Source organism: Hyaena hyaena, unplaced genomic scaffold (assembly GCF_003009895.1).
Source record: "Hyaena hyaena isolate Hyena2069 unplaced genomic scaffold, ASM300989v1 scaffold_18, whole genome shotgun sequence".
NCBI classification, from domain to species: Eukaryota; Metazoa; Chordata; class Mammalia; order Carnivora; family Hyaenidae; genus Hyaena; species Hyaena hyaena.
This window is the reverse complement of record NW_024080649.1, coordinates 1,838,499-1,857,942: the sequence shown is the minus strand read 5'-3', so window position 1 is coordinate 1,857,942 and position 19,444 is coordinate 1,838,499. Positions and strand designations below refer to the sequence as shown.

Genomic DNA, 19,444 nt, shown 5'->3' with positions numbered 1-19,444 from the left:
TAACTGAGATAGTTTTTTGTGAGAAAAGTCAGAAACTGTGCCTAAAGCTTGATGGCTAAGCCGGGAACAAGCCTCAGTCTGTCTCCTGGATGGGGCCTTGGAGCTCTGGTCTGGGAAGCTAGGGCAACCCCAGCATGGACTGACCTCATTAGCCACACAGTGCCCTCTCATAGGCCTGTTTATCCTGCAGCCAGCCTCATGCAGGCAGAGCAGCTGATCTCCCTCTCAGAGAGGGCCCTTAGGCCCAAAGAGAACTAGAAGTGACTTGCCCAAGGTCAGACAGCAATGGGCTCTGGGAGGCAGCTGGTAGTTCAGTATCCTTATCTGCAGACAGAAGAACAAGTATGCAGAGGGATGCAGCTCTGGGACTGAGCCAGAGGCCTCGCCCACCTGGTGGTCCCAGGCCACCAAGGCCAGGGGCTGCTGGCTGGCATAGGAGCCTGACCCTAGAGACATGGGAGAAACATGCCCTTGGCCTGGAGGGGAATCCCCCTCCCTACAGAACTTGGAAAAGGGGAGGAGAAGTAGTGTGTTTACAGTGGAGGAAGCGGGGGTGGTGCAGGGCAGGGACCTTTGGTCAGAACGCCCCTCCCAGTAAGAGGGGGAGGCCCCATGAGATGTGGTAGCCGTTTGTTTGCTTCTCACTGCCAGGAGGAAATTAAAGAGAATCTGCCACTTCCTTCCGGCCCAAGTGGGATAGTGGGGGTTGGGGGCAAACAGTGGTGTGGGTGGGCAATTTTAAGGGCCCCAAACTGCTGGCATCAGCAACCTGTGTTCTCAGTGTCCCCTACCCAGAGCAGACACCTTACTTCAGGTCTGAGCTCCAGCCAGCTGGGGGGTCTGACCCACAACCTGCCCAACTTATCTGAGCTGGTCCCTCACTGGGGTACCAGATACCCTAATTATATCCTAACTGTTCCCCAGATTCTATAGCATCTCTCTTCAAGAAAGTCAGTTGATAGGCTTGATAGGCAGTTGATAGGCAGTACCTCAGGTTTGCCATCAGTAAAATGGGCTTCTTGGGCCTTCGTGGCTCAGCCCAAGTCCAGTGAGCATTAAAGGAGATACCCCATCCCCCACTTCCAACCAGATCCATAAGGATGGGTAGGGGATATGCTGTTGCAAGCTCCAGCTCTGCACGGAGGGTAGGAGTGAAAGAATTAGGCAAGGCCATGAGTCTGTGCGTGACAATGCCCGGGGCTGAAGCAGGCAGCCACGGGTAAGGGTAGAGGTGTCTTTATTGCACTGTACCAATGTCAGGTTGAGGAGGTGCCACCCAAAAAGTTCCTGTTTTCAAAGAAAATACTGACGTCACTGGGAACTTGGCCCTGCTACTCAGACCCATCAAGGAAGATGTGTACCCTAGGAACCCTTTGGTTCAGGCTGATAGCCCAGGCCAGGACCTCTTAACTCCTGCCAGGAACAGTCAACAAACTGTCCAATGGCATCTGGTTCATGCTTTGCACCTACAGCCAACTTATGACCAGGCCCCTAGACGGGGTGGCCAAGGTAGGGACAATGGTCACCAGCCTTCCAGGGGGCTCTCTTCACCACTTCCCAAGGCCACAAAGGGTTTCTTGCACAGCTTCCCAGGCACTGTTGGCTCCTGAGCTCTGGGACCCCCAGGATCTTGGTCAGGGGCTTCCCGTTTGCGCTTCTGCAAGGAAGGGCTCTCTTCACCCAGCCGACCTTCAGGGAGGCCCCGGCTCCGCAGACAGACGATGGCTGCAGCCTGCTCTGCCAATTTCTTAGACTTGTCCCTGGACAGATGAGGGATGGGACAATAAGGCAGGCTGGCTGGAGGACTAGAGGCCAGAAAGGCCTGACTCTACACACCCTTGGGCAAAGATTCTGAAAAGATTGAGGAAGGGAGTCATTACCCAGGGATGCCACTGCCCAGGTACACCATCCTCCCCAAACCCTCTTATGTCAATGCTGGGTACAGGCCCCTCATCCCAAGCCCCAAACCCATTGATGAGGACACTCACCACAAGGTGGACTGGTACTTTTGCTCAGCAACAGTCACAATAGAGCAGAAGAGGCGATCCAAGGGGCGCTGAACCTGGTGCAAAGAGAGCAAAGACAACAGGGATGGCTACATGGGGGCAAGAGGAATGAGCCCTGGGGCTCACCTACTAGGATCACATGGAAGGCAGATAAAGGGAAGTACTCCCACCTAAGTTAAATGAAGCTACTTGTATCACATGCTCCTCCCTAGCAGACGTGCCTAGTGCATCTGCCAGGGAAGAAAGGCAGATACACAAACAGGTAACGACATTCCAGTGTATCAGGAGTTCAATCATGGACGTAAGCAAATGGCCATCAGAGCCCTTAGCTGCGCGTGACTATGGATCCTGCTTCTACTGACATCTGGATGGGCCAGATCACTCAAAATGAGGAGGAGTTCACCAGATGGCAAAGCAGTGAGAGAAGGCAAGGATGGGGCAGACAAGGTACTCTTGGCAGAGCGACCAGATGACGTGGCTGGACACAGAGGTGAGTGGATGAGACATGAAGCAGAAAGGCATGTGGGGGGCCTTGTGCTCTGTGCTGAGGTGCTGGAGCTTGATCCCAAAGGCACCGGGGAGAGGATGAGGACTTGGGCAGGGAGGCAGAGGTCAAGTTCATTTTGGAAAACTCACTCTGGGAGAGGGGGACACAAGTCCCAGAAGGTACAAGTTTAGAGATCAGAGGTCAGAAGACCAGTCCAAAAGAGACAGAGCAGCCTAAATAAGACATGCCCACGGGGACCAAGGGAGGTGAAGAAAGAATGTCTTAAAAGTTTCCACCAAGGGGCCACAAGTCTGGGGCCCAATTCTGTGCCCCAATGACTAAGGCCTGGTCTAAAAGCATGTCTAATTTTTAGGTTTGAGCATCCTTCCTAAGTAAGCCAATTGGCCCTTTCCAAAGAAGTCTCCCTTGTCTAAGCAACACCACTGGCAGGGACTGGCCCAAGCAGCCCCTTACATAGGTCTCAACTTCAGTTTTATGAAAGTGGCCAGAATTAGACAAACAGGCCCACTGACTCAGGGAAGGGGCTTTCATATCAGCAATTGGTCTGGCCGCCACCAACCATTGCATATTGCCTGCTCATGGAAGACAAAGCCAGGCTCCAGTCAAGAAGTCTGGAGTTCAGAGTACAAGCTATGAGTGTGTTTGGGGTGATGACATCAGCCATGGGAGCACCATAGGGCCAGGTGCAGGACCTCACCGTGTCATACACAGGCTGCGCCAACTTCTCCCTCCGGCACCACTCCAGCAGACACATCTTGGGGGTGATCTGGGGTGAGTATGCTCTCCTGGGGAAAGGAGGGGAAGGAGTTAGGGCTCATCCACCATCACCACCAGGCTTCTGCCTTAGGATTCCTGTACTTATTCCCTTGAGTTCCCATTTCTGTCCTACCAGTGGGGTGGGGCCTGGGTTCTCCCTAAAAGGAAGATGGGCTTCAGTATGCTTGAGGAATTGCGATAGGACATGAACTTCCAGCAGTCTGAACTCTAGCCTGGAAAACAGCCTTCAACAGCCAAAAAAGAAGATCCAGTTTGCCTCTTAAGACAAGACAGGAAAGAGTGGGTAGGGGTCGGGAACACAGATGGCTACACAGTGGTCTCAGATCTACCTTACTACCCACCTTTATCATGTCCCCTGAGTATCAAGATGATCTCTTTCTGCCTTGGCCACGGTTTACTCTTATTTCAGAGTCAGAGTCAGTCGGTGATAGGGTGATAGGGTAGAAGGCACTATGTTCCAACTTCCTACCAGGAGCTCTCTCCAGATATGACTGACCAACAACTATGCCCACATTCCTTCCTCCCAAGCCCTTGCCAGACAAGACTGGCTCTGGTATGGGCCTGGGGACCTGAGAAAGTCTCAGATCCCAGACGGCAGAAGACATGGATGAGGACCTTACTCCAAGCTGAGTCACACTCAGAAGCAATAATCATCTTGAGGCTACTTCTGCCTAAAGAGGGTGCCACAGGGCTGGTATGGGCCAATGGGTATGGGCAGGGGTTGCACAGCCAGATGAGGGTGAGGGTCCCACTGCCTTGGAGGCAGCTAGATGCTCAGGGCCAGGGGAAGAGCAGAGACTTTCAAGAACAGGAGACAAGTTCTCCATCCTGAGTTGTGGGAGGGGGTGGATCAAGGAAAAGGTGGAGGTTAGTCACACTTGGGACAACATGCACACCCCTGACAGTGCTGCCTGGGCTTTTTTGGAGGCCATGTTTCCCAGAATGCCTTCTCTGGGACACTGAAAAATGAGAACAAGTATCCAAACCAAGAACACTTGTGGTCCCTAAGCTTAGCATTAACCATGTACAGCAGCCAGCTGAGGGCACTGACGGTGGTCAAGCCGAGGCCAAGCTGGAGACCTACCGGTCAAACTTGACAGCCATCTTAATGACACCAGAGATGTCTTCAGCTGGCTCTCCCGCTGCCTCTGGGGTCCTGGCTAAGAATTCAGCCCGCCGGGCATTCAGCTCTCGTGTCTTCTCCTCATAGAAGGCACCAAGGCCAAAGGCCTCACTGTGGAGGGATAAGCAGAGCAGTGTAAGTCCTTTAGTGGAGCCAGCATCTAGGAAACTACTGCAGGAGCCCATGGCCTTGCCATTGAGAAATGCCCTCTCTCCCCCCCACACACATATACATGAAAACACCACCAAGACCTAGCCATCAGAGGAAGCCTCCTACCAACCCCTGTGATCAGCCTGGACTGGTAGAGAGTGAATGTGAACCTCTGAGGGTTGACACTGGAGGACAAGCTGGGGTGGGTGGAAAAGGCTGTAAAGGTCACCTCTACCACCTAAGCCCAGCCTCTCTTCCAAAGAAGAAAACAAAAGCAAGTGTCTCTAGCCAACAGTGAGTGAACTGACCTACACTGAACAAGTGCTCGGGTTATGCACAGCCTCATCCTCATGTGGGCCCAAGGGAGGAAGACACAGAGGCCACGACCACTAAGTGGTTCCCCACTTCCTGCCCCAGCCACAAGCAGTTGGGCCTAGACTAAACTGAGGTACCATCAAGGGCTGCAGAATTATACTCTTTCTCTTGGGCTCACAAGACACCTGAGTCAACCCTGGTTAAGCTATGTGGGGTAGGGACAGAACCAACATAAGTACAGGGTTGGGAAGAGACTTCTGGCAACTCTTTTCCCTCCTAGGAAGCATCTTGAGTGCTGGAGGATATTTGTGAGGATGGGTGCCTGGGCAGAAGCGTGGTTTAGAAAAGTTTCTTTGAGGAGGGAGGAAACAGATAGCCAACATGAGGAAGAGAGTGCATTCAGGCAGAAGACCTAGTGTGAATACAGGTGTGGAGCTGAGGAAGTAGACAGGTAGATATGAAGCCAAAGGAACAGGTATTAGGCCAGGTTGTGAGGGGCCCCAAAGGTCAAACACCTGAACTGGAGCTATGCCAAATAGAGAGGACTAAGGGGTAGCCTCCCAGACTGCAGAGTGATGGGATGTGGGTGCAGGTTCAGGCCAGGGGCTCAATTTTGACCATTGGATCTTGATGGCCTGGTGTGTGACAGATCTGTTACCATGAAAGTCCTTTCCTCCCCAGGAATTTCCAAGCCCAGCCCCCACATTCCTCCATCCTACTGGCATTCTAGTTCCAAATTCTGCTGTGGGATCAGTCCATGGATGGAAAGTTCCAAAGATTTCTTAAGAACCCTATTCTGTGATGTAAAACTGTATCACCACTCCAATCCAGTACATCCACCTCCAGAAGTTATATTCCTGGTCCCCTGATAGTCAACTTAGGGCTCATAGTCAAGCCTGGGCAGCATCTGCAAAGAATGATGGATAGCCATAGCCCCTCTCACCAAATTTCCTGGGAAGATTGGGCAGCATGGAGCAACCTTCCCTGGGGCGACTCCAACTGTTCTCGTAGCATCTGGCACAGGCAGTACTTGGTATTGGTGTAGTGGTTTTCATACTGCACGGCCTGAGGGAAGAACCAACATGAGCCCACTTGCTGCCCAGACAGGCTCCGAGGCCTGAACTATGCCCTGATGGCAGAGAAAGGGCCTCCAAGAGTGCATCAGAGGTGTGCTTACTGATGAGGCAGTAGGACCTCATAAGAAAAGCCATCTCCACCCTGGTCATCTGTTCCTCCAGTTAGTGGCATAAAGCTCAAGAGTCACAGCTGAGGCCTATGGGTCAGGAGCATACTCTACTGAACAGCCTGACAGAAGTCCAGATGTGCGGGGAACCCTTCCTGCTTCAGACACCATAGGCTACCACAGAGGACCCACTGCCATTGTAGGGCAGGGAGGGGGAGTAAGTCAAAATGTGGTACAGCAGGAACAGCACCAGGATGGGTAAGATTCTTCTATTTCTCAACAGTGTAGAACAGCCTGTCTCCAATTTCCCCCTCCATGGGTAAAGCACAGCACAATCTGCCAATCATGTTCACATGTTACTTGTCACTTCACTGAGCTTCACAAGCATAAGATGCAGTTGTCACCCCTACTCCACAGACTGAGAAATGCAGGCTCAGGGAGGCAAGCTGACTACACAAGGATACCCAGTAGAAGCCTGGAAAAGCAGTGAGTGAAGGACGCCCTGGCCCTCTAGAACACCCTCCCACGCTCGCTCCGTGCACTCTTCTAATCTCTCCATCTAGGCCCGTGTCTTCAGTACCTGGGAAGGTATAGTGACACACTGAGGACAAAGCAGAGATATGTTGGCTAACCCCCAGATGGTGGCAAGGTCTTGATTCAGCTTGTCAGAAGGCACTTGGCTGGACCAGAAGCAGCCCTGCCTATGCTTGAAAGCCACTCCCTTCCTCCAAGACAACAGCTCTTGAGGAGCTGCCAAGGGATATACTGAGCAAGAATTATAACATCACCTTTTACCTAGTTAGCAAGCTCAGCACTGCTGAAGGTATCTTCTCTGCTACAGACTTGCCACCCAGCTGGAAGAGCTAGACAGGTGACCTAGGCTAAGGCAAGCCCCCTTGTCTCTAGCTGACCCAGGGTACTGGAGAGGCTGGTGGTCATGAACCTGCCCAACAGGACATCTGGAACCCAGGGGATGAGGGCTGTAGCATCAAGCAGAGGAGACTCTAGGGACAGAAATGGCCCATCTTTGGATAGAAGCCCCAGGGCCTCCTACCATCCCCAGCTTGCACAGTCCCAGAGATATCCACATGCCATGGCAGCCACAGTACCAAAGGCATGGCCATGGCCTGAAGGGGGCATGGGCAGTCTGCAGATCTGAGAAGCTCCTGACCTTCCTAGGAGGGTGCAACTCCCAGTACTGAAGAGGATGAGGGCTAGACTCTCTGCTCAGCCCAATGCACTGAAGAGTTAGAAGTCTACTGACTGTCTCTGCCTGCAGACATGTACAGCTAATCACAGAGACTCACAGAATTCCAGGATTGTACCAAAGGGTCAGGGCAGGTGAACTGGTCAAAAAATTCCTTTAGAGGGATGGGGTGCCCGGATGGCTCAGTTGGTTGAGCATCTGACTTCGGCTCAAGTCATGATCTCGTGGTTCGTGAGTTCAAAGCCCCACGTTGGACTCTATGCTGACAGCTCAGAGCCTGGAGCCTGCTTCAGAATCTGTGTGTGTGTCTCTCTCTCTGCCCCTCCCCCGCTCGTGCTCTCTCTCAAAAAAAAATTTTTTTTAAGAATTTTAAAAAATTCCTTTACAGGGAAATGTTTCTGGCACTACCATCAAGCTCTCAGTGAGAGGAAAAAGCTAGTCCCTAAGGAGAAGGTTAAAGTTAGGCTATTCAGAGGTTAAAGGGTTTTGGGAAGGAGCAAAAGAAGAGTTTTATTTTACTTCAATTTTTCTGTTGTTTTTGTTAAGTAAACTCTACACCCAGTGTGGGGCTTAAACTCACGACCTCAAGATCATCACCCATATGCTCCACCAATTGAGCCAGCCAGGCACCCCAACAAGAAAACAGTTTTAGAAGTGATTTTGACTCATGACAAGATGCAAAGTCTTTACATAGATAATCTGTCCTCAACAATAGTTACAATGACTTTTCTTGGCTGTAGCTGCTCAGGTACCAATCCATTGGCATGAGTGTATTCAGTGACACAGATCCCATTGTCATTGTGCATGCGTGTGTATGTGTGTGAAGGGATGTGAGAGAGAAAGATTCACATGTTTGGGGCCTCAGCAGCATCCTGAATCCCAGGGTCCTTGATAGAATCCCATCACCTAGAAAGCTTTAGAAAGAGGTGATAGTAGGGGCCTCCCTAGCATCCTTTCTTCACATTGCAACCAGGGAGGCCCAATGCTACATTATAAGAACTGCAAAGAGGGGCGCCTGGGTGGCTTAGTTGGTTAAGCGTCCAACTTTCACTTAGGTCATGATCTCGCGGTTCGTGGGTTCGAGCCCCGCATCGGGCTCTGTGCTGACTGCCAGCTCAGAGCCTGGAGCCTGTTTCAGAGTCTGTGACTCCCTGTCTCTCTGACCCTCCCCTGCTCACGCTGTCTCTCTCTCTCTCTCAGAAATAAATAAAACATTAAAAATTAAAAAAAAAAAAAAAAAGAACTGCAAAGAAAAGGAAAGGAACAACAAGGTCTGCTGGGGGCTGGGGGCTCACCCAAGGCACTTTCTGCAGGAATGTGGCAGACAGTGAAAAATGTTTCTTTTGAAAAAGTACATAGACATACATATCGGATGTACTTCTGCATGACCTCCTCCAGGGGTCGCAGACCTTCCTTGAGGAAGATGGATGGGTTCCACATGGCAGCTCGGGCCACCATCACTGAAGAGGCTGCTGTGGCTTGTCGAAAGTCCTCTATGTCCAAATATTCTTGGATGTGGTCATGAGATCCTCCGCTGAAAGGAAACAGGGGAGTGAGGGGTGTCCCCATCCTCATACCAGCATCTTCAGAAAAAAGCAACTCCCAGATCTGCTACTCATGAACCATGTGACTTTGGCCAAATCCTTCAGCTGTGAGTACTTGGGGAGACTGGAGGTTATAACACAAACCCCACCATGGGGTCAGAAACACCAAGTGAGAGAATACAGTGAAACAGCCTGAACCAGGCCTGGCACTTAGCAGGTGTCCCAGAAATTCTACCTTCCTTCCTCCTTCTTCATCCTAAATAGTGGCTAAAGCCAGCCCAAATCTGAAGACATAGGTCTGTAAGTGGATGCTGGGATCACAGGAAAACCCCCAGCCTGGGGCACCTATATACCTACTAACGGGTGGGTCAAAAACCACAGACACAGTGGTGATCATGAGAGGAAGGAAGGAGGCCCAGTTTGGTTGCAATTTCCTTTCCTGTCACCCCGAGGCCACAAGGGCCCCCTTGGAAACTGCTCTGTTTGCATCTGTTCCCTCAGGGGTCAGGTGGGAGGCTCAATCCAGACACAGCCTTGTATGTCTGGTGGGGAAGGCCCTCAGGTGGTAGCAGCTGCAATAGGATCCAGGGTCCTGAGAAGCCCCACCCTCTCCACACCACCCCTAAAACTCCTGGCCTGAGAACAACCAATCCTGGCTACCATCCCCAACCTTAACTCCCTCCCTCCTTCCCACCAGGCAGGCATGTCCTTTGTCAGGGCTCCGGGGCTTTGGAACTTCTCTGTTCCCATTTTGCCATCAGGCTCTATGCCATCCTAAGGTGCAAGGCTGCGATGGACTGGCCTACATGAACAGCACTCCAATGACAACTGGACACTGTCTTACTGCTAAGCCTCTGGGATAGTCATTGGTACCTTAGAACTGCCAGTCTCATTCCCTGGTCCTATAACTGCACAGAATGCTGATCTGGGCTTTGGACTGTGACCTGCCTTATGCCCCCTGAGCCACAGCTCTGTGTGCTCCGGCTTGGGACTGCTCGCCCTCTACCCTGCACACCTAACTCTGGGTGTGACATCACTTTCCCCTTGGGTCTGCTTTAGCAGCTGCTTTCTTGCTCTCCTTGTCCCCTGAACACTCCTACCCTCAACCCATCTATCAGAATGCCCTGGGACCCTGCCTACTGCACACCTACATCAGCCACTCACCAGAGGCCAGTGGACATGATAGGGATTTTTCAGCCTCATGCCCAACCTCATTTTTTGTCCTACCCTTTTTTCCTTTCTCCTTAGGTCATTTTTTAATGCTAGATCATTCCATTGTTTGTATGCCAGCTCAAATCTCTCTAAGTGAAGTAGAACATAAAAAAGTAAATGATGAGGAAGAGAGGCTTACTTGGCTATGACAGGAATGGAGAGGGTTTCAGCAATGGCTCTGATGGCTTCACAGCTTACAGGGTGCTGAGGTCTTTCCTCCCGTTTTCTTGGAGATAAAGAAATAAGATGGGGCTGAGGGCTGAGGCCATATCACAGTGCAAACACGTTTACCTTAGCCAAACCCTACCATCCTCCCTATTGAACCTCAGGAAGGCCATGTGGCCATGAAGGACAGGGTTCTGGGCTGCAGAGGATGGTTCTCCATGACCTGTGTTGTAAGGGGCAGGAGCAGCAGAGGTCTCTGCTGAGAAGGCAAGTCAGCTCTTACAGGCCTGCAGGTGAGGCATAACTGCAGAGGGCTGGTGTAGGTGGCCTGGCTCCCAAGGTCACACTGACTTTCCTTGGCTTCCCTTCACCTGTGCCAGAGATGAGAGGCAGTGCTATAAGAATGCTGCTCCTACTGTCCCGGTGCTGCCCTCCCTGCGAGACTGGGAACAGCTGCTGCCCTCAGACTGGCCACTCCCACACAGCTGCCTATGCTGAGGCTGAGTTGGGCAGCTGATCCTGGGGCGAGGCACCTGGCACCGGGCAGACCCAGCAGGGAGGACAGGCCACAGATCATGGCTGTCACAACAAGCCCCAGAAAGGTAGGGCCACAACCTGAAGCCCCACCTTCCACGGTCAACTCCAAAAGGTTCTTGTGTATGAGTGAGTGAGTCTTATGGATGCTGAAGTGAGGCCTGATCTAAGCTGTGCTCAGGAACAAGCGAGAGAGATGGTCAGCCAGACAGCCCTTGCTCAGGTCTTGTCTGCGTGCTTCTCCTCTGGCATGTTCCTCAACAAAACAGCTAGGGGCCACAGGGCCTCAGAAGGCCCTGTCAACCCAACCTCACCCCTATCTCCCCATGCCCCCAGCAGCCCATTCCAGTCCAGAACTCATCCTCAACAGCTTTGATGGCCAGAAAGCCCCCTCTTTAAGCTCACCCAAATCTGTCTTCCTGGTGTTTCCAACTACTGGTAAAAAGGAATAGTTATATTTATTCAGAGAACACCATATGCCAGGCACTGTGCCAAGGCTATGTATTCACAATCTCATAAAAGCCTCAAGACAACCTTATAAAGCAGATATTATCTTAATTTCCAAATTAAAAATGCAGTACTCAGAGAGGTTAAGTGATTTATCCAAGGATACACAGCCAACAAGCAGCAGGGCTGGGAGCCCAAACCAGACAGCCTAGAGCCTGCTGCCACAGGGAGGAGCTTGTGTGTACATGTGTAGCCTTTCACCGCCCCCTACTGGCTTCAACCCACACAGCTCTCCTTTTCTCTTACACATATTGGGAGTTACGGTTCCCTTCTCTGAAAATGCTGCCATAGACACAAAAGCAAAAAGTGGGCTGTTCCTATAAGACCCCTGAACCCAAAAGGAACATCATTCAGAGAAGAGAGATCACTCTGCTAAAGTCTGTTGACCTGGGATTCTGTACAAAAGTACATCATAGGGGCTCCAGGGTGGCTCAGCTGGTTAAGTGTCCAACTCTTGGTTTCACCTCAGGTCATGATCTCATGGTTCTTCAGGCTTTGCACTGACAGCACGGAGCCTGCTTGGGATTCTCTCTCTCCCTCTCTCTGCCCCTCTCCTGCTCGCATTCTTTTGTGCTCTCTCCCTCTCTCAAAATAAATAAGTAAACTTTACAAAAACAAAACAAAACAAAGCAAAAAAACCCATCATGGACACGGAACAAGTCTGACTGGGAAACCAAAAGTAGCCTTCAGCAACACCTCAGCTCCCAGAAGACAGCACATTAGCTACAGATACAAAAGCTGTTTAAAGTAGTCACTGTGACAGCTGGCAGTCCAAAAAGGGCAGACAAAAGAGACAGAGCCTTTAAAAGCACAGCCATCTGCATGAGGTCATTCAGGAGAGAAGCTATTGCTCAACACAGTGGAAAGCAAGTGAGATTCAGAGTCAGAGTTCTAATTCCACCACTTCCTGGCTGCATGGTACAACTGTGAACCTATCACTCAATCTCTACCATTTACACATCCTGAGGGTAGGGGCGTTTCCCCTTCCTCTTATGTCTTTAAACTCAATCTTCCTCTCCTTCTCTGTCTCTACACTCAGTGTAGTGTCTACCACCAATAGGTGCTCAGTGAATGAAACAAAGAAAAATGCCGGCCCATGAAGGATTTAGCTGCCCCTGGGACTCAATGGATGTCAAAGAGTTAGGCAGAGGCAGGCTGCATATGTAGAAGAAAAGTTGGCTGTCACCTGGGGTCTGGCAAAGGACTGCTACAATGGCCCTGCAAGCCAGTCACTAGATAGGGAACCACTCACCTCCCATGAACTGCAATGGCAGCAATGCCAGTCCTTTCTATCCGCTTCACAAGGCTCAGGGTATCTTCCAGCTGAGGAAGAGAACAGTCTGGGGTGGTTACAGAAGCTACCCAGCGAACAGCTGCAGCTCCGAACATGGGCTCAGCCCCACTCCCTTCTCCAACCTAAGTCAGCTCCTTGAGAACCATTCATCACCGCCCAATTCAACATCCTCAGAAAAAATCCTTACCGAGGGCAGGATGCGAATCTTGCAGGTCACAGGTCTGCGAGTCCCTTTAACAAGAGTGCTGAGGATCTGTAGAGAGGAAAACATAAACTCTTCTGGAAAAACCACCACAACTGCTCATACTAATTAACTCTGCTACAGACCTGTGTATCAGGTGCCTACAGTAATGTATGTCAATTTCTCAGTAAAACTAAAAAATCTTTTCAATTTTTAAAAAAGGTTCAGCTTAACATACTCCCTCCTCCATATGATTCTCAGGCCTAGTCCTGGTTGAGAACACAGAGCTGACAGCTTCTCCTGCTTGAAGGCAATGTTCCCTGAGTGCTGTTCCAGGACCAACTGAGTGAGAAAGCCAGGAAGGTTTTACAGGTCCTGGGTCCTGTTCTCAGGTGCCTCTCTTTAGGTGAGTCAGATATACAGAAGTGAAATGGCAAAGGAAAAGACAACATATTCAACACGTTAAAAAGTGTTAATTTGCACAGTAATTGCAAAAGACTTCAAAGAAAGATCAAGAAGTTATACAGGAAAGTGTCAGAGAAGTGGCAAGGCCAGATCATGCATGAATCAGAGATCAAGAGACATGAAGATGACAGTGAATGTCTGTGGCATTGCTATCTTCTTCCCTCATCGAAAATTTCAGGCCAGGAGTGCTGGGCTGGCTCAGTCATAGAACATCTGACTTTTGATCTCGGGGTCATGAGTTTGAGCCCCACCCACATTGGATGTAGACATTACTTTAGAATAATACTTTAAAAATATTTTTGTTTAATTTCAGGCTAAGCAAGCTGGAGGGAAGGTGATCCCAAGAGCTCTCTTCCAAGAAAGAACTGGATTGCCAGAACAGCTGAGAGGACACCCAGGCAGCTGGTGTCAGTCTTCCTTCTAGACAAGTGGGGGCAGCAGAGAGCCAGATTGCCAGAACCAGTCAAGGAGGCATTTCGGGGACATTCTCAGGCAAACAGCTCCAGAAGACATGAGACCAAAAGGCTGGGCTGAAAAGGAAGGTAGACAGATCATGGGCAAGACAGGGCCTGTTGGCCCAAGTACCAATACCAAAGACTAGCAGGAATGAAAATTCCCCAGATGCTGCCCCAGGAGGCAGACTGGACCTGTGGTCCTAGGGTCACTCGGCCAGGCCTTAAGGGGGCAGCTACCCTTTAAGACAGTGGGTGTGGGGAACTGCCAGGATCCACTGAGATACACAATAAAAATTCTCCCTTGAGTCCTATCCTTCATGCTGACAATAGCATCTCTGGAAGGTTCCTTTGCTAGTGCAGACTTACAATACTGTAATATTTGGGGCTCCTGGGCAGCTCAGTCAGTTGAGTGTCTGACTATTGATTTCGGCTCAGGCCATGTCGGGCTCTGCACTGAGTGTGGAACCTGTTTGGAATTCTCTCTCCCTCTCCCTCTGCCTCTCCCCTACCCATGCATGTGGTGCTTTCTCTCTCTAAAATAAATACAATGAAAAATTTTTTTAAAAAACAAAAGAACCCCCTGATGTTTGGTGACTGAAGCAACATCAGCTGGTTTGATCCAGTTCTCTGTTTTGCAGAACTTCCTTTGCTGTATTTCATCCAAGTAGCTCTAAGCACTTTCTTTGGTATTTCTGTTCATTTCATGTGCTTGTTCAGAATCAGGAAGGAAATTAGTAATCAAAATCCCCAGCCACCTGCAAGGGTCACATTTAAGGGAATGGGGGACTAGAATCTGTCTTCTGGATGGCTCTAGCATGAAATCCTCCTAGACTCAACTCTCCCAGATCCAAGTCACACCACCTGTCTCTGTAGTATGAAGTCTGTTGGGGAGAAGGACCTGAGACAGGCTCATAACAGGTAACACAGACAACAAAACACATCTACCCACAGGCAAGCTCAACTCACCAGATCTACCAGCTGACTCACAAAAGCAGACTTTTAGCTCCCCTGGTTGTTGGGGAATGAGTGGAAAGGATGATGGGAGAGCATAGGCTTAGGTATCACTGAGAACTGAGTTCAAGTTCTGGCCCTGCCAATTGTTAGCCTTGGCCTAAGTGCAACATGCACAGAGCGATGCCCTGGGCAGCCAGGGGGCCCAGCAGATCTTGTAGTCTAGGGGTTAGAGAAAGGATATTACTAACAAAGGGTCTAAAATTAAGGTTCTTAATCTAGAAAAGATATATCAGAGTTACCTAAGAAGATTTTTCAAAAGACTAATTAATACTTCCTTCCTGCCCCTATCCACCGCACGCCTATACAGAATTCTCAACAGCTAGAACACCAAAAAGGGAAGGAACAGAATGAACTGAGTGGTGTAACTCTTCTGCCTCATGTGTGAAACATGCCTTATCCAAAGAGGGGCAGTGGAGAAGACGGACCCAACAGCCTAGGTAGTAGAAGCCAGAAAACTGGAGAATAATAAAGATGTCTGAGTGCACACATTGTGAAGCAATACCACCCCATGCTGGGGCCCTCTTCCCTAAGGGTGGTGATGAGTTTGACATCCACAGTTGTCCATATCCACTCCATCCTGCAGAGACAGAGGTGTCTGACTGGAGGTTCCTAAGTCCAGATGTCAACTGACCCATAGCTAGACACTCCTAAAATACACCCAGGCACCTTTAAATTGAGATGCCATCAAAAGTGGGCACTGATACTGGCATAGGAGTCACAAGACCATGGCTCTAGACTCTGCTCTGCCTGCTACCTACTTGCTACATAATCTTGAGCAAACCACTTTTATCTCTCTGTGCTTTAGTTTTATTATTCTTGATCAAATAGAGATAACAAATGCCTGCCCTATTTACTTCAAGGGGTTTGAGGAACAAATGGAATAAATGCTAGAATATACTTTGAAAAGAAAATTACCCTACAAACTGCAAGGATATACTATAGGTACTATATACATATATAGGCACATTATATATATTATTATTACATATTATATATATTACATATAATGTTATTTATATGTAATACATAAGTATTATAATGTGTGTGTGTGTGTGTGTGTGTGTACCCCTATCTGCATGTAGGAAGTATGAAAAGGCACCAAGCCCCTCAACACATTGGTCTTCCAATATCCCAAAGACAGTGGGGCTAGAGGAATATGTATGGTTGAGCTGCTGACACAGTAGCCAGTAAAAATAATGACAGCTTTTATTGATGGTGCCCTATCTCAAGTCGCTCTAGCCCATGGGAGGCACTAAAGGTTTAAAGTCCAGATAGGGAAGCGAGAATGGAGAATGAAAACAAAGGAACTAAGAGGAGCAACGAGGAAGAGAGCTGGTAAACTGAGAAAGAAGTAAAAGGGGTGGTAGAAAATGTCACCCCTACAGGCCCTGGCAGCTCGCAACACGGAGGCCAAAGCCAACCTGTCTGCAGGGCCTCATAAACCTGGCTTTTGGAATCACTAAGGGAAGGGAGCAGAGGCAACCAAGTTCAATTTGCCTCACATGACACTGGTCTGGCTGCTCTCAAGGCTGGTGGTGGACTCTACCAGTGTGGAGTGGAAGGGATCCACCGTTGCTCTCAGCAAGCCCCCTGGGGAGAAGCCAATCCCCACCATTGGCACGGAGTCTGTCCACAGTCTATAGGTAGCCTGGCCTATGCTCTCATGATCTTTTTAGAAGGGAAACACGCAATATAGAGGAGCCTCTAAATGACTCCTTAAGCCCCTCGGTTCTCAGTTAACATGTCTCTAAGCCCTGGGCTTTGAAGGAACTCCAAGGCTGCTGTGGGTTTGCTCAGGGGTTCCCAAACCCCAGTATGTCACAATCACTAGGAAGCCTTTCAAAAATTTTCCAGAATCCAAGGGTGCCTAGCTGGCTCAGTCAGTAGAGCATACAACTCTGGATCTTAGGGTCGCAAATTCAAGCTCCACATTCGGCACAGAGCTTACTTAAAAAAAAAAAAAAAATTTTCAAGGGGCGCCTGGGTTGCTCAGTCAGTTAAGCATCTGACTTCAGCTCAGGTCACGATCTCATGGTTCGTGGGTTCGAGCCCCGCATCAGGCTCTGTGCTGACAGCCAGCTCAGAGCCTGGAGCCTGTTTCAGATTCTGTATCTCCCTCTCTTTCTCTGACCCTCCCCTGCTCATGCTCTATTTCTCTCTGTCTCTCAGAAATAAATAAAACATTTAAAAAAAAATTTTTTTTTAAATTCCAGACTCCACGTGGAGTAACTGAGAAACTGATTCATTAAATCTGGGGAGGCAGAGGAGGTACCCAGGTGGCTCAGTTGGTTAAGCATCTGACTTTGATTTCGGCTCAGGCGATGATCTCATGGCTCATGAGTTCGAATCCCACAGCAGACTCTGCTGGCAGTGCAGAGGCCACTTCGGATCCTGTCCTCCTCTCCCTGCCCTCCCCCGTTCACGTGCACATGCTCTCTCTCTCCCTTTCTCTTCCTCTCTCTCTCCCTCTCAAAAATAAATTAACATTTAAAAAAATCTTGTTGGGGGGGAGATGAAGGTGGGTGCATGTTCGAACAACTCTAGTTCACAGGCATGTTTAAGGACTTCTACTTTCACTCCTGCAGGACTTACCTTCTCAATCTTGTCAGGGTCTGATAGCAGAGCAGCTCCCATTCCTCCCTAAGGAAAAGCACACAGAGGGTCTTCTCACACCTGGAGGAGGGTGGTCCCTCCCCATGGTATGGCAACATGGTGTGGCAACCTGACACTCACAGCCAAGAGACCAAGGTTCACTAGCAATTAGCACTACCCCTCAGCAAGTAGGAAAGCAGCAGCAACCAAGCCCATAATGTCAGGGATCAGAGTTTGATGAATTCTAAAAGTCATCACTCCTATCTTAGCAAAGCCCACAGATCTATCTAGAAGTGGGTTCTATAAAAATTGTTTCTCAGGAGTGCCCATTCCCTACCCAGGGTCTCAGTGTCTTAATAAACTAAACCCCTGGGGCGCCTGGGTGGCTTAGTCAGTTAAGCGTCCGACTTTCGCTTAGGTCATGATCTCGCGGTTCGTGGGTTCGAGCCCCGCGTCGGGCTCTGTGCTGACTGCCAGCTCAGAGCCTGGAGCCTGTTTCAGTCTGTGACTCCCTCTCTCTCTGACCCTCCCCTGCTCACGCTCTCTCTCTCTCTCTCTCTCTCCTAGAAATAAATAAAACATTAAAGAAAAATAATAAAATAAAAATAAAATAATACACTAAACCTCACAATCTGCCAAACCCTTAAGAAAGCAATGAAGCATTCTCCCTTTGAAATGAGATACAATGTATTATCCTACCAACACTTGCTTTGGTACCACCACTGCCAGCAAAGCCAGTTAGAGGAATATAACTGGCAAATCTTGTCCAGGCTCTTCTTCCCTGCCAGCAACAATGCTCCAGACCAATATCAAACTCTAGCAAAAGCCCCAGCTAATGGAAACCAACAACCTGAGGAGCTACTTAAATCTTGACATTAACACTGGTTGAGTCTTGATAGTGGGATTACTGGTGATTGGTCTTTTTTTTAATTTATTTTTTTTGTACTTTTCTATATCACACAAGTTCTGGACAACGGTATGAATTGCTTTAATAATCAGGAAAGGGAAGGATCTCTACAATGGTGAAAGGGAGAAAACAAATCCAATAAATAAATCCCTTGTCTGTATATAGACTGCACACTAATGAATGCTCATAGGATGATGTGCCCAGAAATTTTAAGTTCGCTTATTACAGTCTAATTTCCTATTTAAGGATGACAGATTAGAATCAGAGAACCCTGAACCACTACAGACTCAGCCAGCCTGAGCTTGCATTTCAGAAGAAAATGGGAAGAGCAGAGGAGCCACCAGCCCTGGCATACCTTGGCTACAGATACAAACCTTAGAGGAACTTACGGAAAGCCCTGGCCGCTCACCCAGGCTCCACATGTCCACACTCACGCACGATCCAGCCCTTCCTTGGGGAATCACGGAATCTAAAATCCAGTCTCACTGGCCCCTCCACAACAATGGGCTTTCTCAATTAGTATTTCCTTCCTTCCTTCCTTTCTATTTAACTTAATAGAATTTTTTGAATAGGTAACACATTAAAAATTTTCAAGGCTCAAAAGGGCAAAAAGTAAGAACTCTCCTTCCCTGAGGAATGGAAAACTTTTCAATTTATACTTTCTATAAGGCTTCAATTTTTGAACCATGAGAAGAGATTGGCTATTCAGGTGGCCTGTACTGATATAGCACACTACTAGGTACCTCTTCTGACTGGTCAGGGCCAGTGCTGTGCCAGTTGTTAGTTATTTTGAGAAGTACCCCTAAAATGGGAATTTATTCCCTATGCCAAACCAAATAAAAACTTGGTTTCCTTCCCCAGGGAAAAACAGTGTTACTAGTTTCCTGTGTGTCTTTCCAAAAATATTGTATGAAGAGAAATGTAAATATATATATATATATATAAATATTCATTCCCCATCCCTCATATTTAAATTTTTTTTTTTTTATGTTTTATTTATTTCTAGGAGAGAGAGAGACAGCGTGAGCAGGGGAGGGTCAGAGAGACAGGGAGTCACAGACTGAAATAGGCTCCAGGCTCTGAGCTGGCAGTCAGCACAGAGCCCGACGCGGGGCTCGAACCCACGAACCGCGAGATCATGACCTAAGCGAAAGTCGGACGCTTAACCGACTAAGCCACCCAGGCGCCCCCCCATCCCTCATATTTAAATGGTGGTACACCGGGGTGCCTGGGTGGCTCAGTCAGTTAAGCGTCCGACTTCGGCTCAGGTCATGATCTCACGGTTCATGGGTTCAAACCCCGCAT

At 49.2% G+C, this 19,444-nt stretch overlaps 1 protein-coding gene across 3 annotated transcripts in view; it reads right to left on the bottom strand.

Moving 5' to 3' along the window:
* Window positions 1–1,179: 1,179 nt before the first annotated feature.
* The window catches only part of DUS2 (dihydrouridine synthase 2), a 47,095-nt gene continuing 28,830 nt past the window's right edge, over window positions 1,180–19,444 (bottom strand). Inside the window, exons 7-16 of one of the 3 annotated variants that reach the window (XM_039222717.1) lie at window positions 17,233–17,280; window positions 12,713–12,778; window positions 12,484–12,554; window positions 10,165–10,251; window positions 8,635–8,803; window positions 5,823–5,944; window positions 4,376–4,525; window positions 3,212–3,299; window positions 1,989–2,062; window positions 1,180–1,760 (exon numbers count right to left, since the gene is read on the bottom strand). In XM_039222717.1, coding sequence (XP_039078648.1) covers window positions 1,523–1,760; window positions 1,989–2,062; window positions 3,212–3,299; window positions 4,376–4,525; window positions 5,823–5,944; window positions 8,635–8,803; window positions 10,165–10,251; window positions 12,484–12,554; window positions 12,713–12,778; window positions 17,233–17,280 — 1,113 coding nt within the window. In that variant the 3' untranslated portion in view covers window positions 1,180–1,522. The other 2 variants (XM_039222729.1, XM_039222725.1) reach the window with 2 other exon arrangements.